At 41.3% G+C, this 15,572-nt stretch overlaps 1 protein-coding gene across 11 annotated transcripts in view; it reads left to right on the forward strand.

The window, feature by feature from the left end:
* The window catches only part of PHACTR4 (phosphatase and actin regulator 4), a 118,043-nt gene extending 103,589 nt beyond the window's left edge, over positions 1-14,454 (forward strand). For all 11 annotated transcript variants that reach the window (XM_079903667.1, XM_079903670.1, XM_079903674.1 and 8 more), the window contains 5 exons: positions 5,444-5,499; positions 6,717-6,778; positions 8,090-8,227; positions 8,849-8,925; positions 11,761-14,454. In XM_079903667.1, coding sequence (XP_079759793.1) covers positions 5,444-5,499; positions 6,717-6,778; positions 8,090-8,227; positions 8,849-8,925; positions 11,761-11,776 — 349 coding nt within the window. In that variant the 3' untranslated portion in view covers positions 11,777-14,454. The remainder of the gene's footprint in view (positions 1-5,443; positions 5,500-6,716; positions 6,779-8,089; positions 8,228-8,848; positions 8,926-11,760) is intronic.
* Positions 14,455-15,572: the final 1,118 nt, after the last annotated feature.

Consider the following 15,572-nt stretch of genomic DNA (forward strand, 5'->3'; position numbering starts at 1 on the left):
TACAGCACTGTATAAGTTTAAGGTATAGAGCATAATGATTTGACTTGCATACATCATGAAATGATGACCACAATAAGCTTAATGAACATCCATCGTCTCCTATAGATACAAAATAAAAGAAACAGGAAGAAAAAGATATTTTCCTTGTGATGAGAACTCTTAGGCTTTACTCTTTTAACAACTTTGATATATAACATACATGTTAATTATATTAATCATGTTGTACATTACATCCCTAGTATGTATTTATTTTATAACTGGAAGTTCGTACCTTTTGACCACCTTCATCCAGTTCCCCCTGTCCACCCCCTGCCTCTGGTAACCACAGATCTGATCTCTTTTTCTGAGTTTGTTTGTTTGGTTTTTGGAGTATAATAGACCTACAATACTATATTAGTTCCTGGTGCACAACACAGTGGTTTGATATTTCTATACATTGCAAAATGATCACCACAATAAGTCTAGTTACCATCTGTCACCATACAAAGATATTACATTATTATTGACTATATTCCCACACTGTATATTTCATCCAAGAATGGGGATCTTTAATAATAGATTCCTTGGGCTTCCCTGGTGGCGCAGTGGTTGAGAGTCTGCCTGCCGATGCAGGGGACACGGGTTCGTGCCCTGGTCCGGGAAGATCCCACATGCCATGGAGCGGCTGGGCCCATGAGCCACGGCTGCTGAGCCTGCGCGTCCGGAGCCTGTGCTCCACAACGAGAGAGGCCACAACAGTGAGAGGCCCGCGTACCGCCAAAAAAAAAAATAATAATAATAATAATAGATTCCTTTGGCTTTATTGCAATGCTAGTTGCTCATCTTTGAGTGTTTTTTTTCCCAGGTCATAATCGTCTTAGAAGAGCTTGTTGGACACTAGCAATGAATAGTCTAAAATTAAAATGTAGAAATACAAGAGATTAACATTTACAATAGCAATTTACAATACCATCAAAACTCTTTAAATACCTGTGGATAAACCTGATGAAAGATTGTGTAAGACCTATGCACTGAAAAGTATAAAATAATGCTGAAGAAAGTAAAGAAGACCTAAATATATGGAGACAAATAACATATTCATGGATCAGAAGTCTCAGTATTATCAAGACATCAGTAGATTTAATGCAGTTCCAATCAAAATACCCCCAGTAGGCTTTAATTGACAAACTGATTCTAAAATTGTTACGGAAATATAAAGCAACTGTGAAAAAGAACAGGACTGGAGGACTAACACTGTCTTATTTTAGGACATATTATAAAGCTAAAGTAACCTAAACAGTATGGTATTGACGTAAAGGTAGGATAGACAAAGAAGTCAATGGAACAGAAGAGAGAGCCCAGAAATAGACCCACCCATATATGTGCAACTCATTTATGACAAAGGTACAAAGACAATTTCATTAAGAAGGGATGGTCTTTTCAACAAATGGTCCTGGCACAAAAATAACTTCAATTCATTCAGTGTATCATATAAAAAATTAACTCAAAATGGATCATAGACTTAAATATGAGAGCTAAAACTGTAAAATTTCTAGAATATGGGTTAAAGAAAGATTTCATAGATATGATCTCAAAGCATGGTTCTTAAGAGAAAAACATTGGTAAATTGCACTTCATCAAAATTAAAATTTTTTGTTCTGTGAAAGACACTGTTTAAAAATAAAAAAATAAAAATAAGCCACAAACTGGGAGAAAAATATTTGCAAACCATGTATCTGATAAAGGTCTTATATCTAGAATATATGAAGAACTCTCCAAACTCAGTAAGAAACAACCCACTTTTTAAACGGTGGGGGAAGCAAGGACTTCCCTGTTGATCCAGTGGGTAAGACTCTGCCCTCCCAATGCAGGGGGCCCGGCATGTGGAAGATCCCACAGGCAGCACAGTAACTAAGCCCATGTGCCACCACTACTGAGCCTGCGCTCTTGAGCTGCGTGCCACAGCTACCGAAGCCCGCGCACCTAGAGCCGGTGCTCTGCAGCAAGAGAAGCTACTGCAATAAGAAACCCGCACACTGCAATGAAGAGTATCCCCTGCTCGCCACAACTAGAGAAAGCCGGCGCACAGCAAGGAAGACCCAACGCAGCCAAAAATAAATAAGTAAACAAATAAATTTATTTTTAAAAATAAAATAAAATAAATAATAAAAGACTGATAATATTAAGAGTTGCTGGGGCTTCCCTGGTGGCGCAGTGGTTGAGAGTCTGCCTGCTAATGCAGGGGACACGGGTTCAAGCCCTTGTCTGGGAGGACCCCACATGCCACGTAGCAACTAGGCCCGTGAGCCACAACTACTGAGCCTGCGCGTCTGGAGCCTGTGCTCCGCAACAAGAGAGGCCGCGATAGTGAGAGACCCGCGCACTGCGATGAAGAGTGGCCCCCGCTTGCCACAACTAGAGAAAGGCCTTGCACAGAAACGGAAACCCAACACAGCAAAAATAAATAAATAAAAATTAATTTTAAAAAAGAGTAGCTGGGGATGAGGCCCAGCTGTATTCTCCCACAGTGGTGGTAAAATAGACTGGGAGCGTAAAATAGACTATTGGAAAACAATTTGTAAGTTTCTTTAAAAAAATCAAACAACATACGATCTAGCCATTCCATTATTTCTAATAGTCCCCCAAAATAGAAACAACCTAAATGTCCATCAAAACATAAATGGATGAATATGAACATAGTCCTGTGATGGAATACTACAGAGTAGTAAACAGGAATGAACTATTTATAATGCCACTACTTGGGTGGATCTCAGTAATTATCCTGAGTGAAAGAAGCTAGACAAAAAAAGAGTACATACTGTATGATTTTATATAAAATTTTAGAAAATGAAAACTAATTTATAGTTACATAAAACAGATCAGTGGCTGCCTCGGGGCAGGGTGGTTGAGAGTAAATAAAGCAGATGAGTGTTTGCTTGGAGGCAGGGAGATAGAGATTACAAAGGAAATGAAATTTTGTCAGGGAGGTTGTAGTGGGTAGAGTTGTATGTTCCAAAATAAATCCTAATCTCTGGTACCTTTGAATGTGACCTTATTTGGACAGAGGGTCTGTGTAGATATAATCAACTTAAGATGAGGTCATACTGGATTTGGTAGGCTCTAATCCAATGACTGGTGTCCTCATAAGAGGAGGGAAATTGGGATGGATAGACACAGACACACACACAGAACGCTGTGTGACTAAGGCAGATACTGGAATGATGCATCTACAAGCTAAAGAACGCCAAGGACTGCTGGCAACCACCAGAATCTCGGAGAGAGGCATGGGACAAATTCTCCCTCTGAACCTTCAGAAGGAACCAACCTTTTTAACACCTTGATTGTGGACTTCTGGACTCCAGAGCTGTGAGAGAATAAATGTCTCACAAAGTGAATGTTATAAGCCATTCACTTTGTAGTAATTTGTTACAGCAGTGCTAGGAAATCAGTCCAAGGGTGATAGACATGTTCCTTACCATGACTGTGGTGATGATTTTTTTTTTTTAAGATTTTTACCCTGAGGAGCTAAATCGTTTAATGCACTCTTTTTTTTTAAATATATTTATTCATTTATTTATTTTTGGCTGCTGTTTTGGGTCACCATTGCTGCGTGTAGGCTTTCTCTAGTTGTGGCGAGCGGGGGCTACTCTTCATTGTGGTATGCAGGCTTCTCGTTGCTGTGGCTTCTCTTTGTTGCAGAGCACGGGCTCTAGGCACGCGGACTTCTGTAGTTGTAGCACACAGGCTCCATAGTTGTGGCTCACAGGCTCTAGAGCTCAGGCTCAGTAGTTGTGGCGCACGGGCTTAGTTGCTCCGCGATATGTGGGATCTTCCCAGACCAGGGCTCAAACCCGTGTCCCCTACATTGACAGGCAGATTCCTAACCTCTGCACCACCAGGGAAGTCCTGGTGATGATTTTATAGGGACATACCTATGTCAAAATATCAAATCATGCAATTTATTGTATGTCACTTATACCTTCGTAAAGCTGTGGTGGTGTTTTTTTTAATGAACATTGAAAAAAGAAACGCTTTGAAATACATAAAGTTGTAAATTGTATATAAAATGGGGGTGGGAGTTTTCCATGCAACTAAAGAGTTACTAGCACATAGTTCAAATACTGTCAGAGCTATACGTTAAAAGTAAGAAATGAAGAACTTTCTGATTCTAGAAATGACAAGTTGTCGTTGGTGAATAACATCTCAGAACTGGGAATGAGATGAGAAACTTCATCAGATATTTCAGAGAGGACTGAAATTAAAATCATAGGTTTTACAGAATATAACTCCAAAAGAGACAACTTTAAATTCCAGTAGTTCCTAAAACACTGGTTTAAAAATCAAAAGAGAGGCTTCCCTGGTGGCGCAGTGGTTGAGAGTCCACCTGCCGATGCAGGGGACACGGGTTCGTGCCCTGGTCCGGGAAGATCCCACATGCCGTGGAGCGGCTGGGCCCGTGGGCCATGGCCGCTGGGCCTGCGCGTCCGGAGCCTGTGCTCCGCAGCGGGAGAGGCCACAACAGTGAGAGGCCCACGTACCGCAAAAAAAAAAAAAAAGAAGAAGAATCCACCTCCCAATGCAAGAGACACGGGTTCGAGCCCTGGTCTGGGAAGATCCCACATGCCACGGAGCAACTAAGCCCGTGTGCCACAACTACTGAGCCCACGTGCCACAACTACTGAAGCCTGCGCACCCTAGAGCCCACGCTCTGCAACAAGAGAAGCCACTGCAATGAGAAGCCTGTGCACCACAACAAAGAGTAGACCCCGCTCGCCGAAACTAGAAAAAGCCTGCGTGCAGCAACGAAGACCCAACACAGCCAAAAATAAATAAATAAATTTATTAAATAAATAAATCAAAATCAAAAGAGGACTTCCCTGGCGGTCCAGTGGTTAAGACTCCACGCTTCCAATGTGGGTGGCGCAGGTTCAGTCCCTGGTTGAGGAAGTGAGATCCCACATGCTGCACAGCCAAAAAAAAATAAAACAAAATAAATAAAATAAAAATAAAAAGAGGAACATCAGAGTCATATGGGAAGCATTACACACACACACACACACACACACACACACAGAGTCTCAGTCCTCATTCTGGTTTCCTAAATGAGAATTTTTATTAATATCTTTGAGGATCTGTGTTAACCCATATGCTGAAGGAGCAAATCTGTTTGGTTGCCACCAGAACAGTCCAAATCTTCATTTTACACATGAGTAACTCAAGGTCTAACTGAGCTTTTTTGTGGTGATAGGGCTTGCTGGCATCAAAGCTGGAACTAGAATCCTGGCCTCCTGTTTGCCTGTACAATTCCTTTTTATGTTGTAATATCTGTATTAACACTTTCAGTGTGAAAAGTGTTTTATAAACACTTTTCATAACGTGTTTCAAAAGTGTTTCATAAACAGATCTTTATAAACAGGACCGGGAGACTTAACATTGACAATATTCTTATTTATCTCCTTTTTAGACGACTGAGTCAAAGACCGACACCAGAAGAACTAGAACAACGAAACATACTACAACGTGAGTCCAGCTATGGAAATGAAGTCGTATAGATTTTCTTTGTGTGTTTCTGACTTTAATATACATGACAGAAAAGAGAAGCATTTTTCAACAAGGGCCAAGGAGAGAGTATTCTAGCCAAGGAAGGAGTATTCATACTTTTTACCCCTGAAGGAACATAGTTCCCCCCAAGCTTCCTTTACAAGATATCATTATGATATTGTTTAGTGTACTGGGATACTCCAGAAAATTGTATTTTAATTTTCTCATAGTATCCTGCACCTACCTTGGGCATTTGAGAGGTTTTGACAGCGTGTGCTGCCCAACTTTTCTCTGCCTTAAGAGAGGTAAGGTAGTGGTTGTATATTTGGAGTGGACCTTCCTATTCCTAGTGTCTGAGAGCTGGGACCCAGAGCAAGTCTCAAATGCAGCGGTTGTTCTGCCTTTTTCATCTCTTAAGGCTTTCATACCTCCAAAGTCAGAAAATAGGACCATGTATTTAATTTGCTTTCTGTTTATATAAATGACTAACTGAAATAGCATTCTAATCCAGTACAGATTTATTTTTCCCGATTATAGGGTGAAATTTGTCCTTAAATACCTCCACAGTGAAGAGGATTAGGCTTCATAGGGTTACAAGTGTGGGAGCCTTTATAGACTTATCATGTGAAACCTAGTGTGAGCTCCATTCTCCATTGTTAGTGGCTACTGTTGAGCAAAGATCTGCGAAGTTTTTCTTCCAGGGCACATAGTAAATATTTTCAACTTTGCAGGCCAAAGAGCACAAGGAAGCTATTATGTAGGTACTTATCAAACCATTCAAAATGTAACCATTTAAAAATGTAAAGGCCATTCTTAGCTCATGGGCAGGAAAAGTACAGGCAGCTGGCCAGATTTGATACCATAGTTGGCTGACCCATGCTCTTAAGTATTTGACTACACCAGTTGACAAGAAAATTGTCTTGATTAACCAGTCCCAAAGTAAGTATTTTATTCTGACTTGGAGCCTGTAAGAAATATCTGTGTATGGGACTTCCCTGGAAGTCCAGTGGTTAAGACTCCAGGCTTCCACTGTAGGGGGCCTGGGTTCAATCCCTGGTCAGGGAACTAAGATCCTACATGTCATGGGGTGCGGCCAAAAAAAAAAAAAAGAAATATCTGTGTGTAATTACTGAAACGTTTGATATGCAGAGTGCCATTTTGAAGTAATATTCTTTGTTTGTGGCTGTCAACTGTAGCTAAAAATGAAGCTGATCGTCAGGCAGAAAAACGAGAGATTAAACGTCGGCTCACGAGAAAGGTACACTGTCTCCGTCTGTCCACTCACTGTGTGTCTTGTATTTGAATGACCTATTTGACTGGAAAGAAATAAATTTGACTTGAATTGCCATAGACTGCTGTGAAAATAGAACACATGATGAAAATACAGAAAACACAGCATTATAAGAACTTTTTTTTCCCCATTTTTACTGTTTAAAGAAAGCCTGGCACAAGAAGGTGCTCAATAAATGTTTGCACAAGTTTTGACCTTTTATTTGGTAGACCTGGGATTTTGGTGTAGACTATAAAAGCTGTTGACGTATGGAAGCGGTAACAGGAGGAGTGGGTAGAATTCAATTTTGCAGGGCAAACTGGTGGTTTTCTAAACAGAGAAGGAACTGAACTTGACCCTTAGTAACACCTGAAAAGTATGAAAACCAAATAGGATTTTCTCATTGGTCCCAAATCAGGGTAGAATCTTTTCTGTACCAAACTTGTGTTAACCCTTAAACTCCGGGATTAAGCCCTTTTTCCTTTCCCTCCCTCCATAATAGTTGGTGATTACCTCCTGTAGGTTCTTGGAGTTGGTCTGAGTTCTCTAGACATTTCTTAAAATGTATAAGAATCCCCAGGAGAGCAAGGAATCTAGGCATTTTCCTCCTGATTTTTCCCACTTCTCCCCTTCCCCAGGACCAGAGGAATTATCCTTGATAGATTGGGGGTGGCTAGAGGCCATCACTGGACTTAATGCCTTCAGATTGAGCAAGTTACCTGATTGTTCAACCTTTAATCATCATTTGTTACAGAATCTGATATCTTGGGCATTATTCATGGTGAAAGGAAATTCACCCTTAATATTACCCATTAATAGATACTGCTTTCATATTAAATGTATTCACTTTCTAATGTATTAGATATGAATTTGTAGCCCTGACCCTTTTGCTACCCAAAATGTGGTCCACGGAGCAGAAGCATTGGCATCACCTGGAGTTTGTAAGAGATGCAGAATCTCAGGCCCCACCCCAGATCTGCTTAGTCAGAATCTACACTTTAACCACATCCCCAATGGGATGGTTTGTATGCATGTTGAAGTTTGAGAAGCACTGGTTATACTGGTTTATAGCAATGGTTCTCTGTCTTGGCTGTGCACTGTGGAGCTTAAAGAAACAAACAAACAATCTCCTGATACCCGGAATCTCTGAAGATGGACCCAGGGATCAGTCACATTTAAAGGTCCCCAGCTGATTCCGATGTGCACTGAACGGTTGAAGCTCTGAGTTAGAGGCAGTTTGAATGCATGATTGATGCCTAACTCCTGGCATAGTGAACTGAGAGCCTCCATTTCTTTCAGCTCAGTCAAAGGCCAACTGTGGCTGAACTACTTGCCAGGAAGATTCTGAGGTTTAATGAATACGTGGAGGTAACAGATGCTCATGATTATGACCGGCGAGCTGACAAACCTTGGACCAAACTGACCCCTGCTGACAAGGTGTCTGTCGTCTGTCTGTCTCTCTTTCTTTATTTGAAGGGTACAAGACATTAACTAGAAGGGGGAACCATAACAAAATTTCTACTTCTCGTATAATGTTAAATATCTAAGGTACAAAATACCAAGATGTACCAACCAAAACTTTATACTAATGACTTCACCACCACCACCAAAACTGAAACAGAAGAAAATCCCTGCTACATCACAGAGTACAAAAATCTGGAAATACAACACATTTTTAAACAGTGGTTATGTTTGGTTGGAGGGAGTTTGGATGGAATATTTTAGTAATTACCCATATTTCACTTTTATAACAGGAAAAGCACTTTTACATGCTGTGGAAACTATAAAAAGTACAATATCTCTTTGGAGGTCTTCAAGTGTTTCGATTTAACTGGAGATTTCAGGTTTATTATGAGATGAAGGGTGTCAGGAAAGGCGATATGCATCAGGCTCAGAGCTTCACTCAATGTGTTGACCTGGCTTCCTCCCTCCCTCTGGGTTGCCTTCCGGGGATCGCAGTCACTCCCAGAGTTAAGCACAGTAGAGACTAGATGGCAGATACACTGCTGTACTCTAGCAGACAGAAGATGCTGAAGCGTTTTTGTTTCTACTCTGCAGGCCGCCATAAGAAAAGAATTAAATGAATTTAAAAGCTCAGAGATGGAAGTTCATGAGGAGAGCAAACATTTTACACGGTAAGACCCAAATACTGTGAGCTAAGTAGAGCTCCACCAGAAAGCAAATGTAGCAGAGTTGTTCAGCTAGGAAGAACTCTAATGACATAGTTAAAAGAACAACACTCAGTGTTAATTGCAAGAAGACTACGTTAAGAGAAACAGATGAGAACTAAGAGGCATAGTTCATGCCTTATTGAATATGGCATTTTATGTATATTATCTTATTTAATCCTTGCAGCAAACATACCAGGTGTGTTCATATCCCCATTTTCTTGATGAGGAAGTAGACTCAAATAGGTTAAGTAATGTGCTTGACTTGCACAACCAGGATGTGGGGAAAGGAATGAATGACTAAAAGCCACTGGGTGCTCTCTTCTCTGCGCTTCACTGTCCCAGGTTATGGATGAGGAACTGTTGCTGAGCTAGACAACAGCCTGCCCTCTCTGGTTTCAGTCCTTTCTAGCACACTTGATCTTACCAATTTAGTGTATAAACATCATGAAACAAGCCAAGAAGCATTTTGATTTGGAATTACTGTTGTGATTAAGGACCCAGCCCATACCTAAAGACTCAGCGAGCCACAAATGGAATCAGTGAAAGTATCTAGGTGACTCCCAGAACATTTATAAAAGGAGGCTAAATGAAAGAAGTTATAATGACAATTACAGTTTGCTGTAAAAAAAAAAAAAAAAAAGGAAGAAGCAAAATTGGAAATAAAATATTGTTAAACATTTTTTCGATCACAGTACAGACAAATGGTTATTTTAACTACAGAATTTTTTTGTACTGAACTCTGACAGGATTAGAGAAGGCAGATTCTTTGAACAATAGTAACACCATTCAGGGTGCTGTAATATGAACTCAAATAACAAACCATACTTGCCAGCAAGGAGATTATAGTCTAATCCAGGAAGAGACCTATGTACCACTGTGTACAATCCCTATGATAAATGCCTTAGTCATTCTGAGGCCTGAATCTGTCAGGTCGTATCCCAACTCCACCATTTCCTGGCTATGTCAGTGTTAGCTATTTTTTTAAAATAAATTTATTTATTTGTTTGTTTATTTATGGCTGCGTTGGGTCTTCGTTGCTGCACGCCGGCTTTCTCTAGTTGCAGTGAGCGGGGGCTACTCTTCGTCGTGGTGCGTGGGCTTCTTATTGCAGTGGCTTCTCTAGTTACAGAACACGGGCTCTAGGCGCACAGGCTTCAGTAGTTGTGGAACATGGGCTCAGTAGTTGTGGCATGCGGGCTCAGTAGTTGTGGCTTTCAGGCCCTAGAGCACAGGCTCAGTAATTGTGGCGCATGAGCTTAGTTGCTCTGCGGCATGTGGGATCTTCCAGGACCAGGGCTCGAACCCGTGTCCCCTCATTGGCAGGCACATTCTTAACCACTGCGCCACCAGGGAAGTCCAGTGTTAGCTCTTTTTATTAGTAGTAGTATTAGTAGTAAAGTACCATATTGAGCAACAATACAAGAAAGTCAGAGAGAAGGTGACATTTAGGCTGCATCTTAAATTATGTAAAATAATTTATTTGGACAGGAAGGAAGGAAGGAACATTGTAAGCAGAACTGCCAGCTTTAGCAAGACTTTGGGAGGCAGGAAAATGCGTGTTCTGAGTAATAGAACATGTAGCTGGAGCAGAGGATGGATGGGGGCAGCATGGTGAAGGTGAGACTAGCAAGATGGGTTACAGTCGTGTTCTGAAGAGCTTTGACTCATGCTAGGATATTGGAACCATTGGAGTTCTGTGTATTTGGGGAAAAGCCCTGGTGGATCTGTGGAAGGTGATTTGGAAGAATGACGAGACCAGCAGCAGGGAGACCAATTAGGAAGCAACTAAAATAGAGTGAACACGCTGCTAGCTCAGACCAGGGAAGATAGGTTTGAAAGACATTTCAAGCATAGAATCAACAAGATTTGGCAATCTGTTGATTCCAAGGATGAACTAAAGGAAGTAATCAAAATGACTCCTTAGATTTCCAATGTGATTTTTGAAGACTGTTTAGTTAATAAGGAGTTTAGGACATTTATTCGGTGAATATTCAGCACCCACTACCTGATAGATACAGTGCTAGGTGCTTGGGATATAGCAGAGAACAAGATAAAGTCCCTGTCCTCAGGGAGCTTTTATTCTAAAAGAGGAAGGCAGACAGTGAACAAACTAGAAAGTCAATTATATATGTTGAGTCTGATGAGCCTGTGACACATGGAGGGAGAGCTGCCTAGAAGACAGTTGGATATTCAGCCTGGAGTCCAGGGAGAAACGCAAGGTATAAAGATTCAAATTTACGAAAAAAGATAGTAGTTCTTAAGGAGAAAAGTGTTTTGTATTTAAAGGGTGGACAGAGGAAAATGAACCAGGAAAACATTGAGGAAAAGCAATTGAAAAAGAGGGAAAACTAGGGAAAAGATAGTGTTACAGAAGTCAAAAGAAGAGAGTTTCCAGAAGGAAGGAAGAGGATCAGGAGTATCGGCTGCTACAGAAACGTTAGGTAGGATTAGAGTGGAGGACAGGTGACTTTTTCAGTTGGAACATTCATTTCATTACTTTTAAGATAATACAGTTGACCTGTGAACAAGGCAGGAGTTGGGGCTCCCACAACCCTCTGAACAGTTGAAAATCCACATATAATTTATAGCTCCCCTCCATATATGTGGCACCTTGGTATCCATGGTTCCACTTCCTACACAGGCTATTCAGTCATGTAGTTCTGTGGTATTTACTATTGAAAAAAGTCCACGTACAATTGGACTCGCACAGTTCTAACCCTTGTTGTTCAAGGGTCAATTGTAATAGCAAAGAAATCTACGATATTTGGTAACTCGGCTCTTTTTGATCATCCGTTTTAGCTACCACCGTCCATGATGCTGAAGTTTGAGAGAGGATCTAAGCAACCCCCTAAAACAGGGCTGCCTTGCTGCTTCAGTCTCCAGAGCGACATGGAGGGAACTTCAGCACTTCTCAGCGCAGCCAGAATTGAGTCCTCTGGGATATAGTTCTGGGGTGAACAGCACTTCTGTGAATGTAGCATTTCACTGGAATGGATTCTCATACGCTGCCTTGGGCAAAGCTGAACACTTTGTCAGTGCTTTTGAACCTTTTAATACTGCAGCGTACCTGAGGGCTCTTCCCTCACCAGCCACCAATGTTCTGAGTCACTTGCAGGTTCCAGGGTTTATTGGCTGCGCCTCACCCTCACCCACGATGACTGCCTGTGCTGAGGCACAGTTTGCACCATTAGCCTCACCTGCCCTGTCCTGTTGTGAGACCCACCTGTGTAGGCGCTAAATTCTAGCCATCACATCTAGTTGGTGGTGGGGGAAACCTTCTGGAGGCCCCCAACCTTCTGGAAAAAGTGGCCCCCACCTCCAGGGGAAGCCTTCATACCACACTGGCATGTCAGCTGAAAGCACTGCACTATACCTCTTCTGACACAGCAGGACAGTCCTCTTCAGGCAGTCCAGCCCAAGAGAAGCTCAGGATCTGACATGTCCTTCCTTTTGGCACAAGTCATTCTGACTTTTATCTGTAAAAAAAAGACAGAAATCTTGAAGAAATGATGGGAACTTATGTTTTTCCTGTCTGTTGAACAGTCTGAGCTGCAACCAGATTCCAAGTTGGGAAAATGAGAAAGCATATATGTTTTCTGTATATAAAAGCAAAACCAAAAAAGGCCTTTACATTGAGGCTAACTTGGCAGAAAACTGACTCATGGCTTAAATTTTATAGGCTATTGTACTTTTGTTGTACCAAATGATACCCTAACTCATTCTAACCAAGAGATGTGTTTTCCCCCATAAAACAGAGTTGCAGCAACTCTGGGAGCACTTGTGTGCTGTCAGCCCCACACTTCCAGCCAGAACACAGCAAGGTCCTGGGGATGTGGAGTGCTAGATAGAAAAAGGTCTTTGGGGAAGCAGTTAGGAGGGGCAAGATCATGACCCACTGCTCCTCTCTTTTCCTCAGTACTGTTTGCCTTCTCCTGCTGTGTGCTTTGTCTTAACTCCCAACACTGATCTTCCTGCTGACCCTCTCTGGGAGCTTCCACCTCACTCACTCCTCTTCCAAGCTGTAGCCAGTGCAGCTGGTGCCTGGGCATTGACTCAGGCCCCACTCCTTTTTGTATGTGTAATATATGTTAATATGATTTCCTAAAACAGAAGATTCAGTTGCTTTCTTTGAATTTTTACTGAAAACCATACAGCCTTACTATTTCCCTCTAATTCCTGTACATTCTAAGTGGAAGGGAAAAAAATAGTTTCTACTTAACTGATGAATGTGGCTTTTTCCCTTTAATGTTCAGAAAATTGTGGCTATCTTATAGATTTCTTCTGATTTCTTCTGCAGTCCATGTTGTTCTGTATGTGATCTTTACGTGGATTTTTCTCTTTTCCTCCTTTCATGTCCATGTAAGATTTGCTGAACAATCAGAATATCAGGTTAAAACAAAGCTAAAGTGACCTTAAAAGGTATATCTTCCCTCCATATGGGGAATAGGGAGGTATTTGGATTTCTCAGTAAACGTCAAGTGCTTTATGGCTGTGGAGATACACTGGGCCCACATCTCCTTCAAATTCATTAACATTTGGTATGACCAAGGGAAGATAAGTGACAATTCTACAAAGTTGTTAGAGGTCTGTATATAAGGTGGCCACACATTAAGTGTTAACTTCTTCTAACCTTTCTGTCTTGTTGTTTTGGAAACTATTTGGCTTATGCCAGCATCCTCTGTGGCTTCAGATGACATTTTTCAAACCCCTTTCACCGCCTTCCTTTCCCTTAATGTGCCAAGCTTGAAACAGGATTTGATTTCCCGAGCTACTTGTCTGCTTTCTATGTGCCACCAAGGAATCTAGTTCATCTTTCATCTCATTCATGTTCTTTTGAAGCAAGATACTTTGGGAGTCAAGTCTTTCAGGTGTTTATATAAATATATATATAAAGAGGATTTTGTGTTCTCTTTCCGTGTAAGTAACAATTCACAACCATAATGTAAAGAAGAAATAAAAGCCTGTTGTATTGTACTTCAAGATGCTTCCCTGATGTACAGAATCTCCTTGTAAAATAAATAATTGCATTGTAAATCAGTCTTCCTATCAATGTTAATTATTAATGTATTTTAGAATTAAAAAAAGTTATACTATTCTGGTATGTAGTGTTTATTTTTTATGTTCTACCTCACTCCAAATGATTTAAGGTTGCTTAAAAATGCTCCCTAAGGGACTTCCCTGGCAGTCCAGTGGTTAAGACTCCGTGCTCCCAGTGCAGGGGGCATGGTTCAATCCCTGGCGGGGGAACTAAGATCTGCAAGCTGCACAGCGTGGCAAAAAAAAAAAAAAAATCCCTAAAATATTGCTAGACACCCTAAATGAGAAGTAGATGAGGGGGAAAAATTATAGTAAGAACATTAAATGTAACCAGAGATGAAGGTCAGTGATGTTTGTGTCTGTCTGTACAGAATTGTGGAAAAAGAATAAGCTGCAGAAGGGAAAGCCAACTATGAACCCCACACTGTGTAGCAGGTGCAGCTCTAGGTTTTATTAATCCCACCTAGACTGGGAGGTAAGTGAAAGTACACTCATTTTACCAGTGAAGAACTTGAGAGATGAAGTTACCTCCCCAAAGTCAAAGATAATTATGTAATCACTCTTTACATATATTCAAGGAAAAGCAATTGCATCCTAATCAGTTGTCCCTGCAAGGACTTACTGTGTCTGGACCACATATAATTAGACCTCAGGCTGACATCACAATAGGACAGATCGTAGCTTATGTACTCCTCTCTGGCAAGCAGCCCAGTTTCATTCGAGGTGGCCCCACCAATGACTCACTTTGTACTTGTCACTTCAGAGACTGGCCTTGATTATTGTACCACCCTTTACCAAGGGTTAAGAGAAACCATGAGTCAGAACTGCTCATGCCATTGGCCTCCACCTGCTCCCATATTTTCCTTCTACTAGCCCTCCAAAGAGGCCTCAAACTGCCATTACCCTTTTGAGGTCACGCATTGTCTCTAGAAGGGTATTTTGAAGGTACACATTGCCCAGTGTTTGCTGAAACAATGAATTTAGCGTCCGTAAGGATTTTGATTACTGTACCCCAGGAGAGAGAGGACTACAATTGCAGAGAAGGGGTTTGGAAAACCACCATCAGAAAGGGCAAGTCCAGTGGATATTGAATGGGAGGGGGTGGGATAGGAAGTCTACTTATAAAAGTTGAGAATGTACAACAAAAGCCAGGTGCTGAAACCAAAACACAGCCTAAACCACTGTTTCAATTCCATCTGTAAGAGGCGTGAAGGGAAGAGACGGAAACACCAGCAGCCTGGACCGCTTGCTCCATCTTTCTCCTCTGTGGGTACCATTAATTTCTTCCCCCAAGAATTTTTGCCTCCTTCATAAAGCATAGAGGTCATATGAAAGGAACAAACACCCTCAACTTCTCTGCATCTGGTACTGAGGAGACACACACACACCATTAATTCAATTATTTGATCAGCGTTTATCTCCTTCCTGCCCCACCAAGAAAAACAACCTTCCCCTGTTGCTCTATCACCTACTTTTCCCATACTCCCTTCACATAATCTATTCTAACGTTAAACAACTTAAATTCCTGTACAGTCCAAGCAGTTGAACTAAATGAGTGACAGAGGAAAAAGAAG

This window comes from Stenella coeruleoalba (genome assembly GCF_951394435.1).
Source record: "Stenella coeruleoalba genome assembly, chromosome: 1".
Classification (NCBI taxonomy): Eukaryota; Metazoa; Chordata; class Mammalia; order Artiodactyla; family Delphinidae; genus Stenella; species Stenella coeruleoalba.